The 20,523-nt window shown below is 42.9% G+C and overlaps 1 protein-coding gene across 5 annotated transcripts in view; it reads right to left on the reverse strand.

Annotated features, from left to right (window-relative positions):
- The window catches only part of LOC132836831 (rho-related BTB domain-containing protein 2-like), a 54,317-nt gene that overhangs the window by 25,613 nt on the left and 8,181 nt on the right, over positions 1–20,523 (reverse strand). For 4 of the 5 annotated variants that reach the window (XR_009647401.1, XR_009647400.1, XM_060856350.1 and 1 more), the window contains exons 2-5: positions 13,431–13,633; positions 7,714–7,817; positions 6,042–6,227; positions 3,048–4,033 (exon numbers count right to left, since the gene is read on the reverse strand). Coding sequence is in view for 3 of the 5 variants with exons in the window: in XM_060856350.1 (XP_060712333.1) it covers positions 3,048–4,033; positions 6,042–6,227; positions 7,714–7,817; positions 13,431–13,622 (1,468 nt within the window). In the remaining 2 variants the exon portion in view is untranslated. Of the gene's footprint in view, positions 1–3,047; positions 4,034–6,041; positions 6,228–7,696; positions 7,818–13,430; positions 13,634–20,523 lie in introns of those variants that run through there. The other variant, XM_060856352.1, reaches the window with a different exon arrangement.

Raw genomic sequence — 20,523 nt, forward strand, 5'->3', positions numbered from 1 at the left:
CTCACAACACAATAAACCAATTCCTGTGCTCGTATTTTTAATTTCATGTCTGTGCCAAATATCCTTTTTAAGTAAAATTGGCTCAGCAATCTGGATTGGATCCATACTTAAAGTGCAAAGGTGAAAAGACAAATCTGTGATTGGCCTTGAAGTATACAAGGAGGCATTTCATCTCCTCGAAGCTGTTCTGCAATTGTTTTATAACATCACTTATCTGCCTCTCAATTTGCATGCCTCATTCTCATTTCACAAGCAAGAATAGACTTTAATCCAGAGGAGGGTGGGGGTGGGGAGAAAGTCGCATAAAGTACAATGGGTGAGTGGGGGAGGGGATGAAGGTGATCGGTCAGGGAGGAGACGGTGGAGTGGATAGGTGGAAAAGGAGCTAGGCAGGTCAGACAAGTCCGGACAGCACTACCTGTCTCCAAAAAGCATATTGTAAACGTCATGCACAAGGCATCAACTGTCAAGGTTCATTCTTGTCAGCAAAATATGTATTCTTGGACTCTAATTACTTAACACAATTTTATTTGAAGGTTTGCATCACCGTCATATCCAACATCCCCGCTGACTACTCACACAGAGTTAGGAATCAAGGTTCATTTACAATGATGCAAGGCTAATAGGAAGAAACATATTGCCAAGTTCACCTTCCACCTCAGGAAGAGACACAGGGACCTGGCTGAAGTCTACAATACCTGTTAGATTATAGTAACTGAAGTCAGGATAACATGGTCAGCTTCTTTCAAAGGTGATTAAAGGGAACAGGCTCAAGATTGTGATGATGCCTGACCTGCTGTGCTTTCCTCAAGATTGTGAAGGGCAATTTTAGTCTTCTCCTGGCATCGAGGCTCATCATCAACAAGAAGTTAAAAGGAAGACACAAGGTTGACATGGCAACTTTGCATTAATTTTATTACCCCTAACCCTATCTGACAACGCAATAAGGAGTTGGCGAGGCTGATGTTTTTGCAGGGTGACAATCAAAGCAGCCGAACAGCCTTCATTGCAAAAAAAATCCTGCTGAGAGACACAGTGGCCGGATTTACACCACCGAAACCAAACAGTCATCAATCTTAGCGCAGTCAGTGTATTCAACATCATGATGTACGCTGGGCTTTGAACCTGTACAGTTCTGCTATGTTGCATTCTGCACTCAGCTTATATTATTGGGAAGAAGCAATTTTTCACGGATGCAGCGACCTAGACATCCTGCTGGAAGGGCAGGCACTATGTTGGGCAGCTGCAGTTAGTCATGATGAGCCCATTGTGAACATTAAAATGTTAGGGTCAAAAAGTGTGGTGCTGGAAAAGAACAGTAGGTCAGGCAGCATCCAAGGAGCAGGACTGTTGACATTTCAGGCAAAAACCCTTCATCAGGAATGTGATTAAAATCTTACAGGCTACAAAGAATTTGCTTTGCGATGTAAAGTACAACACACACACTCCTCCATCTCCAAGCAGTGGAACCATGCCTCTTTCAGGCCCCCAATTGTCAGATTGTTTTGATCAATGACTGCCCCACCAAAGCCCCCAACCACTGTCCACAGTCAGCACCCAGATTCACGAGATCAGCACTCTCAGATTTGTAAGAGCATAAGACACCGGAGCAGAATTGAGGCCATTCAGTCCATCGACTCTGCTCCACCATTCAATCACGGCTGATCAGTTTCTCAACCCCATTCTCCCGCTTTTTCCCCATAACACTTGATCCCCTTGATACTAAAGAACCTATCTATCTCAATCTTAAATATACTGACTGACCTGGCCTCCACAGCCTTCTGTGGCAATGAATTCCACACATTCCCCACTCTCTGGCTGAAGAGGTTTCTCCTTATCCCTGTTCTTAAAGGTCTTCCCTTTACTCTAAGTCTGTGCCCTCAGGTCCTCGTCTTTCCTCCCAATGGAACCATCTTCCCAAAATCCACTCTGTCCAGGCCATTCAGTATTCTGTCTGTTGCAATTAGATTCCCCCTCATCCTTCTGAACTGAGTATAGATGCAAAGTCTCCAACGTCCCTCATGTTCCAGCGTTTCATTCCTGGGACCATTCTCATGAACCTTCTCTGAAGATGCTCCAAGATTAGTCCATCCTTCCTGAGAAATGGGGTGCAAAACCACACACAATACTCCAAATGTGGTCTGACCAGAGCCTTGCACAACCTGAGAGGTACATCCCTGCTTTTATATTCAGTGCAGCATCAGCCAAGTACACACACCTCTGTACAGAGAAACACCTTCCCATTCAACTGGCACCATTCCATAAAATCATCATCAAAATAGAACACTGGGGCAATGTATATCTTCACCACACTCAATGCTGTGGGCATGTGTCATCCCATCAATCACAGAATCCTGACAGTGTGGGAGCAGGCCATTCAGTCTATCAAGTTTACACTGATTCTCTGAACAGCATCCCACTTACACCTACCCCCACCCCTTTCCTGTTACCCTCCATTTCCCATGGCTAACCCATATAGCCTGCACATCTCTGCGCAATGGACAATTTAGCATGGCCAGTCCAACTAAGCTGCACATCTTTGGACATTGGGAGGAAACCAGAGCATACAGAGGAAACCACACTGACTTAAGGAGAACGTGCAAACTCCAAGCAGACAGTGGTCCCTGGTGCTGTGAGGCAGCAGTGCTAACCACTGAGGCATAATGCTGAAGAAATGGAAAGCAAGTTTTCAGCATCAAAAAACTCTCAAGCCTCTGCCTCAGAAAGCTTGCAGGCAGGGGAGTTAACAGCCCGAATGTTTGTCCTGAAGGTATAAAACAAAAGAAACAGTGTTATTTTGCCAAGATGTGGAACTGAAGTCAGGGTTATCATTATAAATCCATGTACTGCCTCAGGTCCTCTGATTAAACGGCCATTTCAAATATATTGACTGGCTGAACACTGTTGAACTGGGGACAGATACAACACACAACCAAGGAAGCCAAGAGATGACTGGTCTGGGCAGACTGGAGTTACATTTTCAGATTTACAGGTTTTTTTTAAGCTGTTTTTGAAACACACATTGAAAGCACACCAAACAGGTTTACCTGAGAAGGTCCCCTTGGCAAGGCATTCTTTGACACGGTTTGCCCTCCTCACGTGGAATGCTTTGGTAATCTCTTGGTTCATGAAGGCCTCATTGTTTAAAATATTGGCGACCATCATCCGCAAGTCAAAAACCTCCAGCAGCTCTGCAATGTGGGCTATCTGCATCAGCTCCTTCTCATTCTCATCCAGCTGGCCAGTGTACAAGTAATGCATGACAGCACTGAACGCATCAGGGTGGACAGAGTAGTCCATCCTGACAACAGTCATCAGCCGATTGTTCAACGTGATGGGATCTTCAGCTAGCTCTTCTTGGATGCTGATAAAAGCTCTGCTCCACGTTGATAATATCTTTCTTCTTTTCAGCCATGCTTTTGCACTTTGATCACAGGCATTCAGTTTCAAGATACCATCACTGGTAGAGGCTCGAAGATTGGATAACAGCTGGGTGGTTGGAACTTCATCTGTACTCTCACTGACGTCAAAACTAGCAGCTCTCATTAAGTGTTCCCTGCCCTGCCTGTCACTGTGGCCCACTGCTCTTTCGCTGCCAGACTCTGGCTCTTCATTGAGGTCCATTAGAAACAAGTCATAGAATTTAGAGGAGGAGGTAGACAAATAAATCTTGTGGGCGTAGATTTTAACCTTGTCTTGAAGCACCAAGATGACATCTGCACAAAGAGGATTGGCCAATAAGTGGGCGGGATGCTCCTCATTGGTTTTGGGGGGATCTGGGACAGTGATGATGGGGGGAGGTGGCTTGGGAGGCAGAAATGGGGCCTGGAGTAAAGGCTTTTGTACATTCCTCAGGTGTGACTTCCAGAACTGGAGGTGCCGCCTGGAAATTAAGGCAGCTCTGATGGCATTATCGAAGACATCTTTAATGCCGAATTGGGCCACCACACTGGTTTCATAATAGGGGATTCCCAGTTCTTTGGCCACCTCACGACCCTTTTCTGGAGGCAAAATCTCATTGTGTCGTATTGGCCTGTGAATGAATAAAGCCAGAATGTAAGATCAACAAAATTAACTCAAAACCACTTATGTCTTCTCATTTTCTCTCACTGCTTCAAAGGCCCAAAATGTCAAACTTGTTGGAAGCACCAAATCGCGATGTTTGAGATTTGTGACTGTATTTAAAATATTACTTAAATCCAGATTTTCTTCATATGAAGTACAAATCAATATTTTAACCATGCAGGCACCTCAGTTAATCTGTATTCTCGTTCATGATTCTTGGACAGATTTGCAGCACAAGCAAAGTACATCGGAGATCGGAGTAACTCAAACATCTCAGATGCACTTTGACAGGAACAAAGTGGAAAATTAAAAAGAAACACAACACAGCTGCAGTAATTGAACAAAAAGTGAATTATGCAGTCCTGTACTTCAAAAAATTAGAGGATACCACATCCCAGTGACAAATTCTAAGTCTCTGAGCCACAAGACATTCCAATTTGCTCAGCCAGTTCTTCACTGGGTTGGGGGTTGGAGAATCCAACAACTGAAAGGTTTTCCATGTAAAGGGAGAATAAAGAAAAAAGATCCACGTAATTCCCTGTTTTCTCTTGAATTTACAAGGTTAAAGGGTGATCTGATCAAAGTCTTCAAGACATTAACAGCAAAAGACAGGGGAAGATAAAGATGAATTATTTCCGATGGTTGGGACTTCGAGGACTTGGGACAAAGTCTGAGAATTAGGTCCAGACTGTTCAGGAGAGATGTTCGGAAGCACTTCCACACACAAAGGGTGGGAAAGGATTGGAACTCTTCCACAAACAGCAGTGGATTCCGGATCAGTTTTCCGTTTTAAACAGATACCTTTCTATTGAGCAAGTATGAAGGGATATGGGCCAAAGGGAGTGGATGGATTAGGCTACAGATCAGCAAGGACCTGATTGAATGATAGAACAGGCTTGAGGGGCTGAATGGCCTTCTCCAGTTCCTATGTTGTAGATTCTTATATTCATAATGGGAGATTGAAGCTGATCATGAAGAAGCACATGGGGTAAGGTCAGATGGTGGTACAAACCTACTGTATCTAAGTGATTCCCTATCGTGAATATTCCACCTCAACCCCAGATCTCAATGATATTCAATTTCTCTACATTCAATGAAACTGAATATTCTCTGGCACATGTGACAGCATATTAATAAGTTACTGCCTAAAATTTACGTCTGTAGCAGTGAATTAAGTATTGCCAGTTTTGCATGGGAAATAACAGGCTTTGCATGGTTACAGCATTGAGAAAACCTTTAAATAACATGGGCAGCAGTTAGAAATATTCAATACTCACGAGTATCATTTTCATCCAGGTAATTCTTAATCTCACATGAAACAAACATTAAACCAAGGCTTTTCAATGAACGAGATGGCTTTATAAACAGTGCAGCAGATGATTTGGGAGTTAACAGTACAGAGTTGCTACTCTGTTGAAGGGTAAGGGTGGGATGGCCAGCAAGTTGAGGAGACATGTTGAAGGGTACTGGAGATTTGATATTTCTTCGTTTTAATTTTCCAAACCGAAACATCATAAAAAGGAGTCAGGCTGGCCAATCACATCCATGATGTATTCCCGAATTCTCTCTTCATAGGTTTCTCCTGAATGACTCACAATGAGGTTGCTATGCACTGGCACGGATTACCTGTTGGTACCTCATTCAGATACACATTTCTACTTGTGATCCAGGTTCAGTCAGTCTATTCTGGTGGGGGAGCGAAGGGCACAAAACCTGGCCCAATTCTACCTCCACCCAATTTTAGTATGGATTCCTTCCCATACTTCACCCGTCAGAGGATACTGGACTGGCTATCCTGACCAAAGTTCGCAGACTCACATTTCACATGGACTGTCTGCTCATCAATTCTTTAGATAAAGTCAATTGAACTTTCAGGGGAAAACTCTTGCTGTTGGTTATAATTTGACCTGATACTAAAATAGGAGTAGAAATTACACTTCCTCACTTGACGTGAACATAGGCATTAAGGATTGTACCTTGCAAGAGGCCTCCGTGCACGATTAACAGCTTCCAGGTCAGTGTACCGCAAGTCCAACTGGCAGCCTACCAAAATGACAGGGGCACGTGGACAGAAGTGTTTAATCTCCTGGTACCACATGGTTTTTACGTGATGCAGAGAGTTGGGGTTTGCAATGGAGAAACAGAGCACAACCACGTCAGATCTGAGCAAGAGAGAGAGAGAGAGAACAAATGTACCCATTACAATTCCAAAAGAGCTAGAGACCACACAGTGACATAATGCTTGTGTAGCCAATGGATGTATCAGAAACCTTAGCGCTTGCATTTTATTGCATAGCATGCATCACACAGCAACAGACCATTCAGCCTGCCTGATGCATGCTGGTGTTTAATGTTTCCAATGGACTCGCCCTATTTAATCTTAGCTGAAAATGTGTTGCTGGTTAAAGCACAGCAGGTTAGGCAGCATCCAAGGAACAGGAAATTCGACGTTTCGGGCCAGAGCCCACACATTTTCAGCTCTGATCTCCAGCATCTGCAGACCTCACTTTTTACTCCTATTTAATCTTAGCCTGTCACAACATTATTATGGATGAGTGGTGCTGGAAAAGCACAGCAGTTCAGGCAGCAGTCGAGGAGCAGGAAAATTGATGTTTCGGGCAAAAGCCCTTCATCAGGAATACAGACAGAGAGCCTGAAGGGTGGAGAGATAAATGAGAGGGAAGTGGGCAGAAAGTAGAATAGAGGAGAGGTTCAGGGCAGAGGAAATGACCTGGGAGTTGCAGTGGGAGAGGGACTCCCTGAGATTCTTGTCGAGAGAGGAGGAAAACTTCAAGGCAGGCATCCTGCCTGACCTGCTGTGCTTTTCCAGCACCACTGATCCAGAATCTGGTTTCCAGCATCTGCAGTCCTTGTTTTTACCTACATCATTATTCTGGCCTTCTTCCCCAGATACATTTATCCAGCCTCCCCTTAAATGCAGCCGTAATTTGCTTAATAAATAGCTGTTCTTCACTGACATCTCTAGGAACGAAGCACTGCAATATCTGACTGTGTCTATTATTGAAGTGAACGTCGATTGCATGTGGATTAAATCATTGCAAATTAGCTGCACTTGAAAATCAAATATATGGACTAAAATAGTTGCAAATGAAACTCCTCCTCGATTGACACCAATGGAAGTTTGATCTCAGGCTACTTCATTGGCCAGGTTTTCAAAATGATGCACAGGATGTCTCCAGAGTGAAAGGTTCACAGTGCAGTTGAGTGACGCAGCAGAGATGCTGCATCATTCGGAGAGGATATTTCATTGGCTGAGGGCTGCAATTCCCCAGATTCACAACCTTCTCTCATTTCAGATTTGTTCATGAAATACCGAGTGACTCAAAAAGGATTACAGTTTGGCATTGAATGCTAATTTTCATTTCATGATTGTTCACTCTGAAAATAAGCCCTGCAGGACGTTGTGAGGCATGCATTTACAAAGGTGAAAAAAAGTCTTTTTTCACATTTGAATTGTGGTGGAATGTAGCTTATGGAAAGCAGAATATTCGGAAGAGAATGGAGTTTTCATGTCATTGGTTGCTTCAGTATTTTTTTTCTCCATGACTAAATGCTTCAACTGGAAATCTGGAGTTTCCCACTCAAACAAATCCAAGAATAACATCTTCACCTTTTGCATTGCTGTACCTGCCATAGGCAAAGCGCCTATCCTTGTGATGATCACCAAACGTATCCCAGAGCCGCAGTGAAACACTGACATCATCAACCACATCACGTGAACGCTCCAGAACCTTTCAAACAAAAAAAAACAACTGAGGAGGTGATTTTATGCATTTCCAATCCCTTGCCTTAAAAGTGACACCCCCAGTCCCTGCCCCATAATGACCAGTGCAAAGGAACAGAACATAAACCAGACATTTCTTCCATGAAGAATGTTGTCCGAGTTGACACCCACATGTAGTAGAGTCAGGTGCTTAAGTTGATTTAGCAGATTGCGTGCCCACCCAATGTTCAGTTACACTCAGATTGAACTAGGTTGCCAAAATACTTGTCTGCACTGCCAAAATACCAGAGTGTGGGAGAGAACAAACTGTCTCCGAGGTGCATAATAACAGGACACCATCTTGAATTCTCCTTCACCTTTTGGTGTGAAGATACAAGGAAGACATTCAAGCATTGGCAACAGTGTAAAGAAGAACTAAAAAGGTTGGTGTCTGATGGTGGAAGGCTGAGTCGTAATTTTGGATTGGTGCTTGTTCGTGCTGCCCATGACCACATGGCACAAAATAACCAATGGTTGACCATAACTGATTAGACAATGGCTGACAGAATGCAGCAGAACATGGCTGACAGTAGACAGACAGCCTTGAGAAAATGGGGTCTCAGCAAGTCAAACAGAGCAAAACTGTTCAATCAAGGTCACTAGCTTAGATTGAGCATACAGCTTACATAAACAGTTGTTTCTCTTCAATCATTTAATCAATCTGTTGCAATATTAAGAGTCGGTTTTAGTTCAGATTCTTCAGATAATCATAGATATAGATTCTGAGGTAGTTATAGATCCGCATATATGCGAAAAATTCACCAAAAGAAACAATTCAAACCAGGTTCAGCCCCCTCCCCATCCCCACCGCCCACCTTATCATTGAAGTTAGTGAAAATATCATGATCATGTCCATCTCTTTTATATGTTCTATGAGACAGCTAATTACAGAGGGGCATCTCAGTGTCACAGACCAATAATATCAAGGGGGATGTGGGCACTCTAAGTTTGAACTGCACACAATCTGAAGTCTTTGCATGCCTTACTGCAAAAAAAAACCTGAAGCTGTAACAAAGTGGTACCTGAATCTATCAGTGGACTCAAAGTCTGATTGGAAAAATGCAAGAGTGTTCTTGGTGATCTCAGAATGGTGTGGAACAGTTATAAATATGGGGAAGGATGCAACTGGAACATGAATGTAAGTTATACTGAAATTGTACAGCAGGGGAATATAGCTTCCAACTGTTAAAAAGCTATGTCAAGAACTTTTAATGATCTCAGTAGAATAGAGGATGAACAATCAACCCTGATTTGCCAGTGCTGTCACATTGAGCAGGTAAAACACCATGCCTTTACAGAAAGGAAATTGGGATGATGTAACGAACACCAGTGATGTCCTCTTGAGTCTGCAACTCAACATACCTATATCTATTTATAAATTAAAACTTACATCTTCAAAAACTTGTCAGCTACCGACCAATGTTAACGTGTTTTTAATAGGTTAAACTGGATGCTCCTGATAAAACTATCTGCATTAAAAAGTAACTTCGATGATTTTGGGACATCCTGGACTGTTTCGCAGTTAAACATGTTTTATTTAAGTGTATTTGTCATCATCTTTCTACTGAAGAGCAATGATGGACATACAGTAAACAATTCATTGTAGTGCAATGTACTGAAGTGTACGCACTGTTGTAATACAGCACTCCACCGGAGAACAGCCAATTCCCATCGAAAACAATACAATGATAAACAGATAACCTGCCACATTGACTGATGTTGTGTTTCCTTTGTTGCTAAAGAGCTCTTACTGACCCTGTCAATCTGGACCTATGAATACATTCCAAGTATTACGTCATCTGACAGATGACATGATATCTTGTATGATAGTTATGCAGGTAATGGACAAAACCAGTAAAAGCCAGACTGAGAAATAAATATTGGCCAAGACATTACACTGGCAAAACTTTCCCTACTGTTCAATGAATGAAGATTGCAGGGCTGAACATGTCCACCCGGGGGTTCTGTTTCATAATCCACATGAAAGATGGCACCTTGGACACGGTTGCCCTGCCTATGCATCTATAAATCAGCAGAGATTACATGCTCAAGATGTCTGTTGTGGTAGTGTCCCCACCTCTGGGCAACCGGCCCAGGTTAAAGTCCTACCTGCTCAGACATGAGTAATAGCATCACTGATGAGGAAGTTAGCTAAATTATTTGCCCAGGTTCCTGGAGCAGTTGAACCTACAATGGGTTGGAATGGTGAGCCCACGACATTCTGACAGAGGCGAGGACGTGACTGACTGACATATTTTCAAAGACATTACCCTCTTCAGCTGTAATTAATGCCAACATCAATTCTCTTTCCCCAGTGATACAACACGTCATGCTCCATGATTTTCAATGCTGTTCAGATTTCTTGAACCTCAGAAGTAGAGCGCAACACCAACCTACCCATGTGAATGATAATGAGTCAAATTAAACTACTCTGCCTTTCACAAAATCCAATTGAGGGTACTGGAGCTTGGCAATGACGATACCAGACCTCTAATCAAGGGATTAAGTGTTTAGGTCACACCATCGCTAAACATACTTTATTAAATCTGACTCAAGCTCATCAAACTGAAGGGTAATCCCTTTCTCTCTCCACAGATACTGCCTGACCTACTGAGTACTTGGGGCATTTTCTGCCTTTATTTTGAAGTTTAAGTGTTTGTTGCGCTGTGTTATTGTTTTCCACTCAAATAAATGTAAGTACAAATAACCATGTGCAACAATAACTTATATAGAGTCATATAGTTATACATGACGGAAACAGTCCATGCTGACGAGACATCCCAATCTGGCCCATATCCCCCTCATCCCTTCTTATTCATATACCCGTCCAGATGCCTTTTAAATGTTCACTTGTACCCACCTCCATCGTCTTCTCTGGTAGCTTGATCCATACACCCAACATCCTCTGCCCCTCAGATCCCTTTTAAATCTTGCCCCTCTCACCTTTAACCTATACCTTCCAGTTTTGGACTCTCCTAGCCTGGAAAGAAAAGACCTATTCACCCTATCCATTCCCCTCATTTTATAAACCTCTTAAAGATCAGCCCTCAGTCTCCAACGCTCCAGGGAAAAAGTCCCCAGCCTATTCAGCCTCTTTCTATAGCTCAAACCCTCAAGTCTCAGCAACATCCTTTCAAATCTTTTCTGGACCCTTTCAAGTTTAGCAACATCTTTCCTATAACAGTAAGATCAGAAGTGAATGCAATATTCCAAAAGTGGCCGAACTACCATCCTCTCCGGCCACATGATGACAACCCAACTCCTCGACTTCATGTTATGACCAATGAACCCTATCTACCTGTGACTCCATTTCCATGGAACTACGCACCTGCACCCCAACGTCTCTATTCATCAACACTCCCCAACCATTAACTGTCTAAGTTCTGCCCTGGTTTGCCTCATCAAAATGCAGCATCTTGTATTCATTTATATTCAACCATTTCTTGGCCCATTGGTACCTTGATCAGAAGGGCCAATGTACCCCAAGATAAAGTTCTTCATTGTCCGTTACACCTCCAATTTGGGTGTCATATGCAAACTTATTAACGTACCTTCTATATTCATATCCAAGATACTTATATAAATGAAGGAGAAATAAATCTAGTACTTGCCAATTTGTCACAGGCCTCCAGTCCAAAAAACAATCCTGCACCATCACCCTCTTCTAACTTCTCGCCAATTTTGTACGGAATTGGCTAGCACTCTCTGGATCTCATGTGATCTCACCTGACTAACCAGTCTACCATGCAGAAGTTTCTCGACTGCTTGGCTGAAGTCCATAGAGATAAAGCCTACAATCTTGTTTGTCACCTCATCAAAAAACTCAATCAAGTTGGTGAAATATGATTTCCCATAATTTCCAAATCTATGCTTACTATCCCTGATCAGTCCTTGCTTTTCCAAATGCACGTCAAGTCCTGTCGCTGAGAATCGGCTCTGACAAGTTACCCAACATTGACTGAAGGCTTACCTGTTTTTAGCTCCTTGGCTTTTCCTCAAAGTGTTTCTTAAATAATGCCAATGCATTAGCAAACCTTCAGTCTCTCAGCATCTCCCCCATGGTTGTTGATGTTCCAAATATCACAGTAAGGGGCCCAGAAATCTCTTCTTGCAAACTTTCCGGGAAGCACCTGATCAGGCCCCAGGGAATTATCGACCTTATTGTGTTCCAAGGCCTCTAGCACCTCTTCATCTCAAATATGAACTCTCTTCAAGGCATGACCATTTATTTTGCCAAGTTCCCTCATTTCCATATCCTTCTCTACAGTAAATATTGATGCTAAAGATTTTTTTAGTATCTCAACCATTTCCTGTGGTTCCATATTTGGACAGCCATGTTGATCTTTCCGGGGCCCCGATTGTCTCCCTGGTTACTCTTTTGTCCTTATTGTTTTTGTAGAATCTCTTTGGATTCTCCTGAAGTCTATTTGTCAAATCTATCTCACATCCACTTTTTACTCTCCTGATTTCGCTCTTAAGCATACACCTACTGCCCGAATAACTCTTTCAGGGATTCACTGGATTGCAGCTGTCAAGACCTGATATATGCTTCCTTCTTTTGTTTTTGACCAGAGCCTCATTTTCTATCATCTAGCATCCTCAACACCTACCAGCCCTGCCCTTCACAACTTGAATTTAGATTGCATCTTTAAAGTAATACACTACCCTGCATACTTCACAGAATATTATGAAATCAAATATAATATTGAATCACAAAGGAAATTTTAGATCAGTTAACCAGGAGTTGGATTAAACACACAAAATGGATGGACGGACGGACGGACGGACGGAAGGAAAGGAAGGAGACACTTGAAGGAGGATATTGAGAAAATTGCAGAGCTGAGGGCCAAAGCAACTGAGTAACAGTTGCCTCTCTGCAAAGGCCCAAATTTCATGGAATGAGTCCCACTTGGTCCTACCTAACCGACACACATACAAAGTCAGACTGACCCTCAAGACAAGCAGAAACTCAACTGGTCTGGTAGCAGCATCTGTGAAGAGAAACAGAGTTAATCTTTCTAACACCATTCTGACAAAGGGACACTGGACTCGACATGTTGAATCTGTTTCTCTCTCTACAGATGCTGTCCGACCTGCTGAGGTTCTTCCACACTTGGTGTCTCAGATTTACAGCAACTGCAGTTCTTTGGTTATACTTTATAGAAACAGCATGACCAACATTCCAAAGACAAATGAAATGGCAAGATACCGTGAGTACAAGCATAAATTCCAGTTCTTATTATAGTGCATCCATACGGAGACACACAGCAGGAGCCCAACAGGGCCATTTCGCCCCAACTCTTCTGTACCATTCACTCAGTCAATCTGACTGTACCTTCAATGGCTCTTCCCTGCCTAATCAATAACCTTTGACTTCCTCGTTGGTCAAGAATCCGTCTGCCTTGACTTCAAGAATATCACCAGGCCTCCACTGCTCTCGAGACAAGAATAGTCAACATTTCTTCTGCACAAGATCCTGCTTTTGCAATATCTGAAATCTCACTATCAACTTCTGAGTAAAAAAAGGTTTCACAAATGATCTAAAATGGATAGCACTGCACTAAATGCATGTTCTACTTACCTCTTGGCACACACGGTACTGGTCAATGGCCCAGACTGTTGGTACATGAGTGGCCAATAGTTGGTATTGTGTTAGGGTGGCATTACAGGCTCTTGCACAGATAAGCCTGGTCTTTCCTACTGCGTTGTCGCCCACGACCACACACTTGATGGTTTCTACGTTTGGTCTTTCGTAGTCCATGTTTGTATCCATCAACCCATGGGCTAGATAGGATAAACAAAATGATCAAATTAAAACAAAACGTACACACTGGAAATGCCAGAATTATTGCTTTATTTCTTCCTACCAGAGTTTGCAGCTGAAAATGACATTCAGCCCATTGTGTTGCGCCAACTCTGTGCTGGGACAGTACTAAACAATTAACCCAGCGCTCTGCACGCCCCTCCTTGAACTGTACACATTAAATTGCAACAATCTGACAAGTTGTGCTCTGATAATGTGAAGGAATCACAAGGTTTTTTTGTATGGCTTCTAAATTATTTCACTAGCTTTGAGATGTCCTGAAGCTATGAAGGGTGCATCATCTATATTTGCAGGAATGTCTATAAAAATCATATGTACTCGGAGAAATAGCTGTAATAAATTGCGTTTCAAGGGTTTTTTCTCAAATGTAACTCAGTCACCACTCTACATTTTGTTTGTTCCCTCACTAAACATAGCTGTGATTAAACACACATTGCATCCTGGTAATGTTGCAGTGACCTCGCACAAGAGACAATACCCCCTGATGAATATCAGCACCTGTAGCACAGACATGGACAGAATGCTCTAACTGCAAGGAAAATTTAAATTTCTTACATAGAAATCAAACAAACTGTGTAAAGTGTGTGTAACTTGGGAAAGCTGAGTGTTGTTACTGACAACTGAAACTGCAATGTAATCTTAGGTGCCAGCTGGGATTTATAAATAGCACAAGTATTTATCATGCATTTATTGAGCATACCATTCTTTCAAGTATTATCTGTGTCTCAGAGAATATTTCTCAATCTAATGTTGCTATCAGATTTTTATAACTAAAAAGATAGCAATTTTCCACTGATTGAAATGACTGGATAAAAGATTGCAGGCAGACAGTTGCACAAGTAGGTGACCTAACTTTGGGCAGGGTACACTCGTCACCATATTCCATCACTCAGAACTGATGAATGATTACACTGACAGACTGAAAAGCCCAGACATGTTCGCAAGCACACATTCAGAAGATGGATCAGGATCAAGCACAGAAACAGCTGAATGGTTTCCCCTTCCTGTTGGACAAGGCACTCTACAATCTGTGCTGCCTATCCATCAGCTGACTCAACACTGGGCAGGAATGGAATCTGGGATCTCTCCAGCTCTCCATGCCACAGCTGATCTTTAGATAAACAAACTATCCAGCACATTGGATTAACATATTTACCTATCCATCAACTCAATGAGATTGAAGTCAGAGCTTGGCTTATGATTGGCACAGACGTCATTGATCTTAAAGTGGCAGGGGAGCTCAGTGGGTATAACTGCTGACTTACAGCACCAGGGACCCAGGTTTGTCTCCAGCCTCGAGTGACTGTCTGTGTGTTGTTTACACATTCTCCTGATTGGTTTCCTCCCACAGTCCAAAATGTGCAGAATTACAGGGACGGAATAGGGAGGAGAGAGAAAAAAAATAAAAAAAAAACAAAGAGTCTGGGTGGTATGCTCTTCAGAGGGTTGGTATGGACTTGATGAGATGAATGGCCTGCTTCTACACTGTAGGGATTCCATGAAACCACATTCTTGCTTTCATCCAATGAGTTGTGGCCCAGTGCCAGCACTGTTGCCACTGCCCCCTCTGCAATGGGTAGGATGTGTATCTCTGATGTATCAACAGAAGGGATCAAAAAACCTCAAGGTGGAGGAAATGCACTCCAATTCTCTCCTGACAGATGCCTGAAACACAAACCATGTGATCTTTATCATTTCAGGTTACTGTGTACTCGGCAAACTGGGCTGCAGTTTATTTATAGACTCTGTCAGGCCCAGTGAAACTGAAGTGCTCTTGAATTCTTTCTGCACATCACACATATTAGATCTCATCTCAAATGCATTCGTGGCACACAACAGCAGGGTCTCAGGTTATTTGGTTTTACATTAGCCAGTAATAGATGATATTATGAAAGATGCTGATGTGCCACAGTATGCCCTCTGAAACATGGGAATGGTTTGTCCTTTTGCCCATTTAATTTCTCCTGGCAATTGAACTGTGCAAGGTATTCCAAATTGGCCGTGGTGGATTACAGTTCACGCAAGGAGTCAGAGTTGCTATGGCAACATGCACTTTCTTGTGTGTAGTTGAGTTTGGAGCTGTGAATAGTGATGAGCAAAGCCCCAACATGTTATGGCTGATCAGGTGTCTCTCCTCTTCCTAGCACCTGTTATAGACCAAATACTCAACCTGTCTGGCCATATTATAAATGCACCTTCATTGACCATCAAGTCCTGGACCAGGTCTTCACACCAGAGCTCATCATTCAGAGAAAGGGATGCCAACAATGGGACACTGAAGACACTACCTGGGTCAGGAGCAGATCGCAACAGGAGAAGGTCACTCTACCCCTTTGACCTATTTTATCAATTGCTGAGGTCAGAACAAATTGCTAACTAAATCTGGACCCCAACCTTGGCACATATCCTTTAATATCTGTGGATATCAAAAATCCACAAACCTCAAATTTAAAAGAGAGATCTAATCCAGCATTAATTCCACTATTTGTGGAAGTGAGTTCCAAAATTCATTCCAACAATTGTGAGATGTGTTACCTGATAGCACTTCAGAAAGGTTTGACTGTAATTTTTAAGCCACACCTTCCTGCCCAAGATACGTCGACCAGCAGAAACGGGTTCTCTCTATCTATCCTCTTTGTTTCCTTTCATGTTTTACTCACTTTGTTCACATCACAGAAGGAGTCATCAAGTCTGTAGATGCCCTTGAAATGAGCATCATTCCGTGTAGCCAATTTTCTGCTTTTTATCCCCAGTCCCTTGCAAATTATTCCAATCCAAATATTAAGCCCATGCCCCTCTTGAATGCCTCAGGTGAACCGGCCTCCACACACTTCCAGGCAGTGCATTCCAGCGACTGTGTGAAGAACTTGTTTTTTGGATCACATCTGCTCCTTTTGGAAATGATTTAAATTTATGCTCTCTTGTTCATAATCCTTTTTAGATTTCTCCTTATCTCCCCCATCAAGCCTCCTCATTATTTTGAAAAGCTCGGAAATGGTCTCTCACACCCCTGACCTGTCCCTTCAGCTTGGGTGAAGAAGTGGTACGTAATGTTCACACCACACAATTGCCAGGCGATGGTCATCTCCAACAAGAAACAGACAGACAGACAAACAAACAAACAAACAAACAAACACAAACAAACACTGCCACTTGACATTCAATAGTACTACCATCACTGAATCCCCCACCATCTACATCCTGGAGGTTACCATTGACTAGGAACTCAACTGGAGGAGACATACAAATGCTGTTAGCAATTTTTGAGAAGATTTGTAGCCCAGGTTGATGATAAGTACGTGAGCTAACTCGCTGTGGCTGAGAGTAGGTCAGAGGTTCGGAATCCGACAGCGGGTAATTTACCTCTTCACTCCCCACCATCTGCAAGGCACCAGTCAGGAGTGTGATAGAATATTTCTCATTTGCTCCAACTTACTCAAATACTTAAGTTCACCCAGGACATTGCAGCCTGCTTAACTGGCACCACATGCACATCCACTCCCTCTGCCACCGATGCTCAGCAGCAATAGCATCCAACATCTACAATTTGCACTGTAGAAAAATCACCAACACTCTTAGGACAGCACCTTCCAAACCCATGGCCAATAACATCAAAAGCACAGAGGTAGCAGATACAAGTTCCCTTCCAAGTCACTCACCATGCAGAATTGGAAATGTATCGCTGTTCCTTTGTTGTTGCTGGTTAAACGTCCTGGAGCACCCTCCAAATAGCACTGTCAGTGTACTGACACCCCAGGGATTGCAGTGCTTCAACAAGGCAGCTCACTATCACCATCTCCAGGGCAATTAGGGATGGGCATCATGCTGGTCCAGCCAGTGATATTTTCAAAAGCTGAATGAATTGGGATTTAGAATCACCTTTGGCCAGACACAGTAAGAGTGGCCAATTATGTGCCCAGAAGTGAAACACTTGAATTTTTTGTTGTCATTAGCAGGAAAGCTGAAACCATATTTTCTGAATTCTTTCGGCATTACCTATTCACCAGCAAAACCAATTGAACACAACCATACTAACTGTTAATTACCACAAGAAAAATCCACTTGAAAAGAATGAAAGGTTGAGCAAGATTTGAACCATCCATACATCAATGTCTTTGATACAAAACAGCATGTTGTATCATGGTTCCCAACCTCTCCGCCCCCACCCCCTCTCCGGCCTATCACCCTCACCTTAACCTCTTCTACCTATCGCATTCCCAACACCCCTCCCCCAAGTCCCTCCTCCCTACCTTTTATCTTAGCTTGCTTGGCACACCCTCCTCATTCCTGAAGAAGGGCTTATGCCCAAAACGTCGATTCTCCCGCTCCTTGGATGCTGCCTGACCTGCTGCACTTTTCCAGCAACACATTTTTAAGCTATCATATCATGGTTATAAATCTAATGCAACCAAAGGTGACTCAATTTGTTATCACCTCCATTTGGAACCACCTGCTAATTTCAAAATGCATTGACTCGCCTTCCTATACACAGAGACACAGGCACCCACACAATCAGCTGTTCACATTTACAGATCATAAATATCCTGAGAATTCACTGCATCTCATTTCTCCACACACTCTAACCCCATTTGAATCTTTCTCCTTCACTTTTATTAGCAACAATTTTGCACTTAATTGATGCCGTGTGAAACTTCACACAAGTGGGAGCTCAAATGCTATTTCTGTTTGGGTTATTTATGGAATGTCAGTCACACCACCGATCATTTCATCTAACACCATTCTCACGTTCCAGCAGCTCCCCTCAGAATAGGAATTATTGCTAGAAGCATGCTTTATTTTTCCTTTCTCCCACTCAGGAGGGTAAAACTCAACATCTCCTGTTGTTGCAAATGCCGTGTCAACTTGGTGGATATCTGATTTGTTTTTGTAAACCGATTTTGCGAATGAACCCGTGCAGAAATATTTTGTTACACACCTCTGGAGCAGATGGGGCTTGAACCCGGGTCTCCCGGTCCATAGGTGGGGACACTACCACTGTGTCACACGAGGACCCTCACACATGCATGAATGTTCAAGTTGGGATTAACAGCAGCTGATAGCAACCACCAAAGATCAGGAGATGTATCAAAGACCACTTTAGGGTCTTACACATTGGTAGAGTCCTGATCGAAAGGATCACCTGGTAAAGCTCCCAATCAAAATTCCCTTACAAATTCGCTGATTACGAAGCACAGATCATCATCGGTGCTCAAGCAATGCTAGCTGCAAAGTGGGGCCATGCAAAGTCAAACTCCTCCCCTTCAGGATGCCCTTGCTCACATTTATTTTGCTGAACAGATAGTTTCATTCCCAAGCCTGATTCATATTTAAATTTCAAATCCTTTTCCCAATCCAACACAGACCTTCCCCTCCAACGTTATTGCGAAAAAAAGTTCAATGGAAGCTCAAGTTGCAGAACATCAAATTTTGATTAAATATCTGACAAATAGTGTAACAATGTCAGACCGTAACCTGTTACCATTTTTCAAATGACAGCTCATGGTTCTGCTGTAGTCATCTACAGACCCGTTAAATGAGCTTTTGTTCTCTTCTGGGTCGATTACCACCCTTTCCTGACCTGTTGTTACCCCACACACACACACACACACACACAAATACGACCGCCAGGAAGGTCTTCATTAGATGGGTCAGTGGGTCAAGGAGTGGCAGATGGAGTTTAATTTAGATAATGTGAGGTGCCGCATTTTGGAAAGGCAAATCAGGGCAGGGCTTATACACTAAATGTTAAGGTCCTGGGGAATGTTGCTGAAGAAAGACACCTTGGAGTACAGGTTAATCGTTCCTCAAAAGTGGAGTTGCAGGTAGACAGGATAATGAAGGTGGCATTTGGTATGCTTTCCTTTATTGGTAAGTGTTTTGAGAATAGGAGTTGGGAGGTCATGTTACAGCTGTACAGACGTTGGTAAGGCCACTTTTGGAATACTATGTTCACTTCTGGTCTCCCTGCTGTAGGAAAGATGTTGTGAAACTTTAAAAGGGTTCGGAAAAGATTCACAAGAACATTGCTAGGATTGGAGGGTTTGAGCTATAGGGAGAGGCTGAATAGACCAAAGCTGATTTACCTGGAGGCTGAGTTGTGATCTTATAGAGGCTTCTAAAATCATGAGGGGCATAGATAGGGTGAATAGCTAATGCATTTTCCCGAGAGCAGTGGAGTCCAAAAGTAAAGTGCATAGGTTTAAGGTGAGAAGGCAAAGATTTAAAAGAGATGCAAGGGGCAACTTTTCGAAGCAGAGGGTGGTGCAAATAATGAAATTAACTGCCAGAGGAAGTGGTGGAGGCTGGTACAATGACAACATTGAAAAGTCATCTGGATGGGGATATCAAGACAAAGCATATGGGCCAAATGCTGGCAAATGGTACGAGATTAATTGAGGATATCTGATTGGCATGGATCAGTTGGGCCGAAGGGTCTGTTTCCATGCTGTACAGCTCTATGACTGCCTTCCAACCTGCCACATACCATCCCTTTTGCTCTGTATTCCCCTGTGCCTGCCTCTAGATTTGCTGAAGAACTATTACACCCTTGACATCACCGAAGTGAAACTCTTCACATTGTTTCTCTGGACAGAGGTGCTGCATGACCTGCTGAGTATTGTCTGCATTTTCCATCTAATTCTCAAGAATGCTGTGCCTTAAGACTGAAAGAGTGTTGTGATGTATGGGTGCAGTGAAACATCAATAATATCAGTATGTGGAATGAGCTGAACTAAGTGGGAGGATCCCAGTGAGGATCACAAACATCAGTCAAGATCTATTAGGTCAAATGGCCATTTTCTGTGCCACAAATACAACCACATCAACCAGCAGCAGGCCTGCCTTTTTAAGA

Source organism: Hemiscyllium ocellatum, chromosome 48 (assembly GCF_020745735.1).
Source record: "Hemiscyllium ocellatum isolate sHemOce1 chromosome 48, sHemOce1.pat.X.cur, whole genome shotgun sequence".
Taxonomy (NCBI): Eukaryota; Metazoa; Chordata; class Chondrichthyes; order Orectolobiformes; family Hemiscylliidae; genus Hemiscyllium; species Hemiscyllium ocellatum.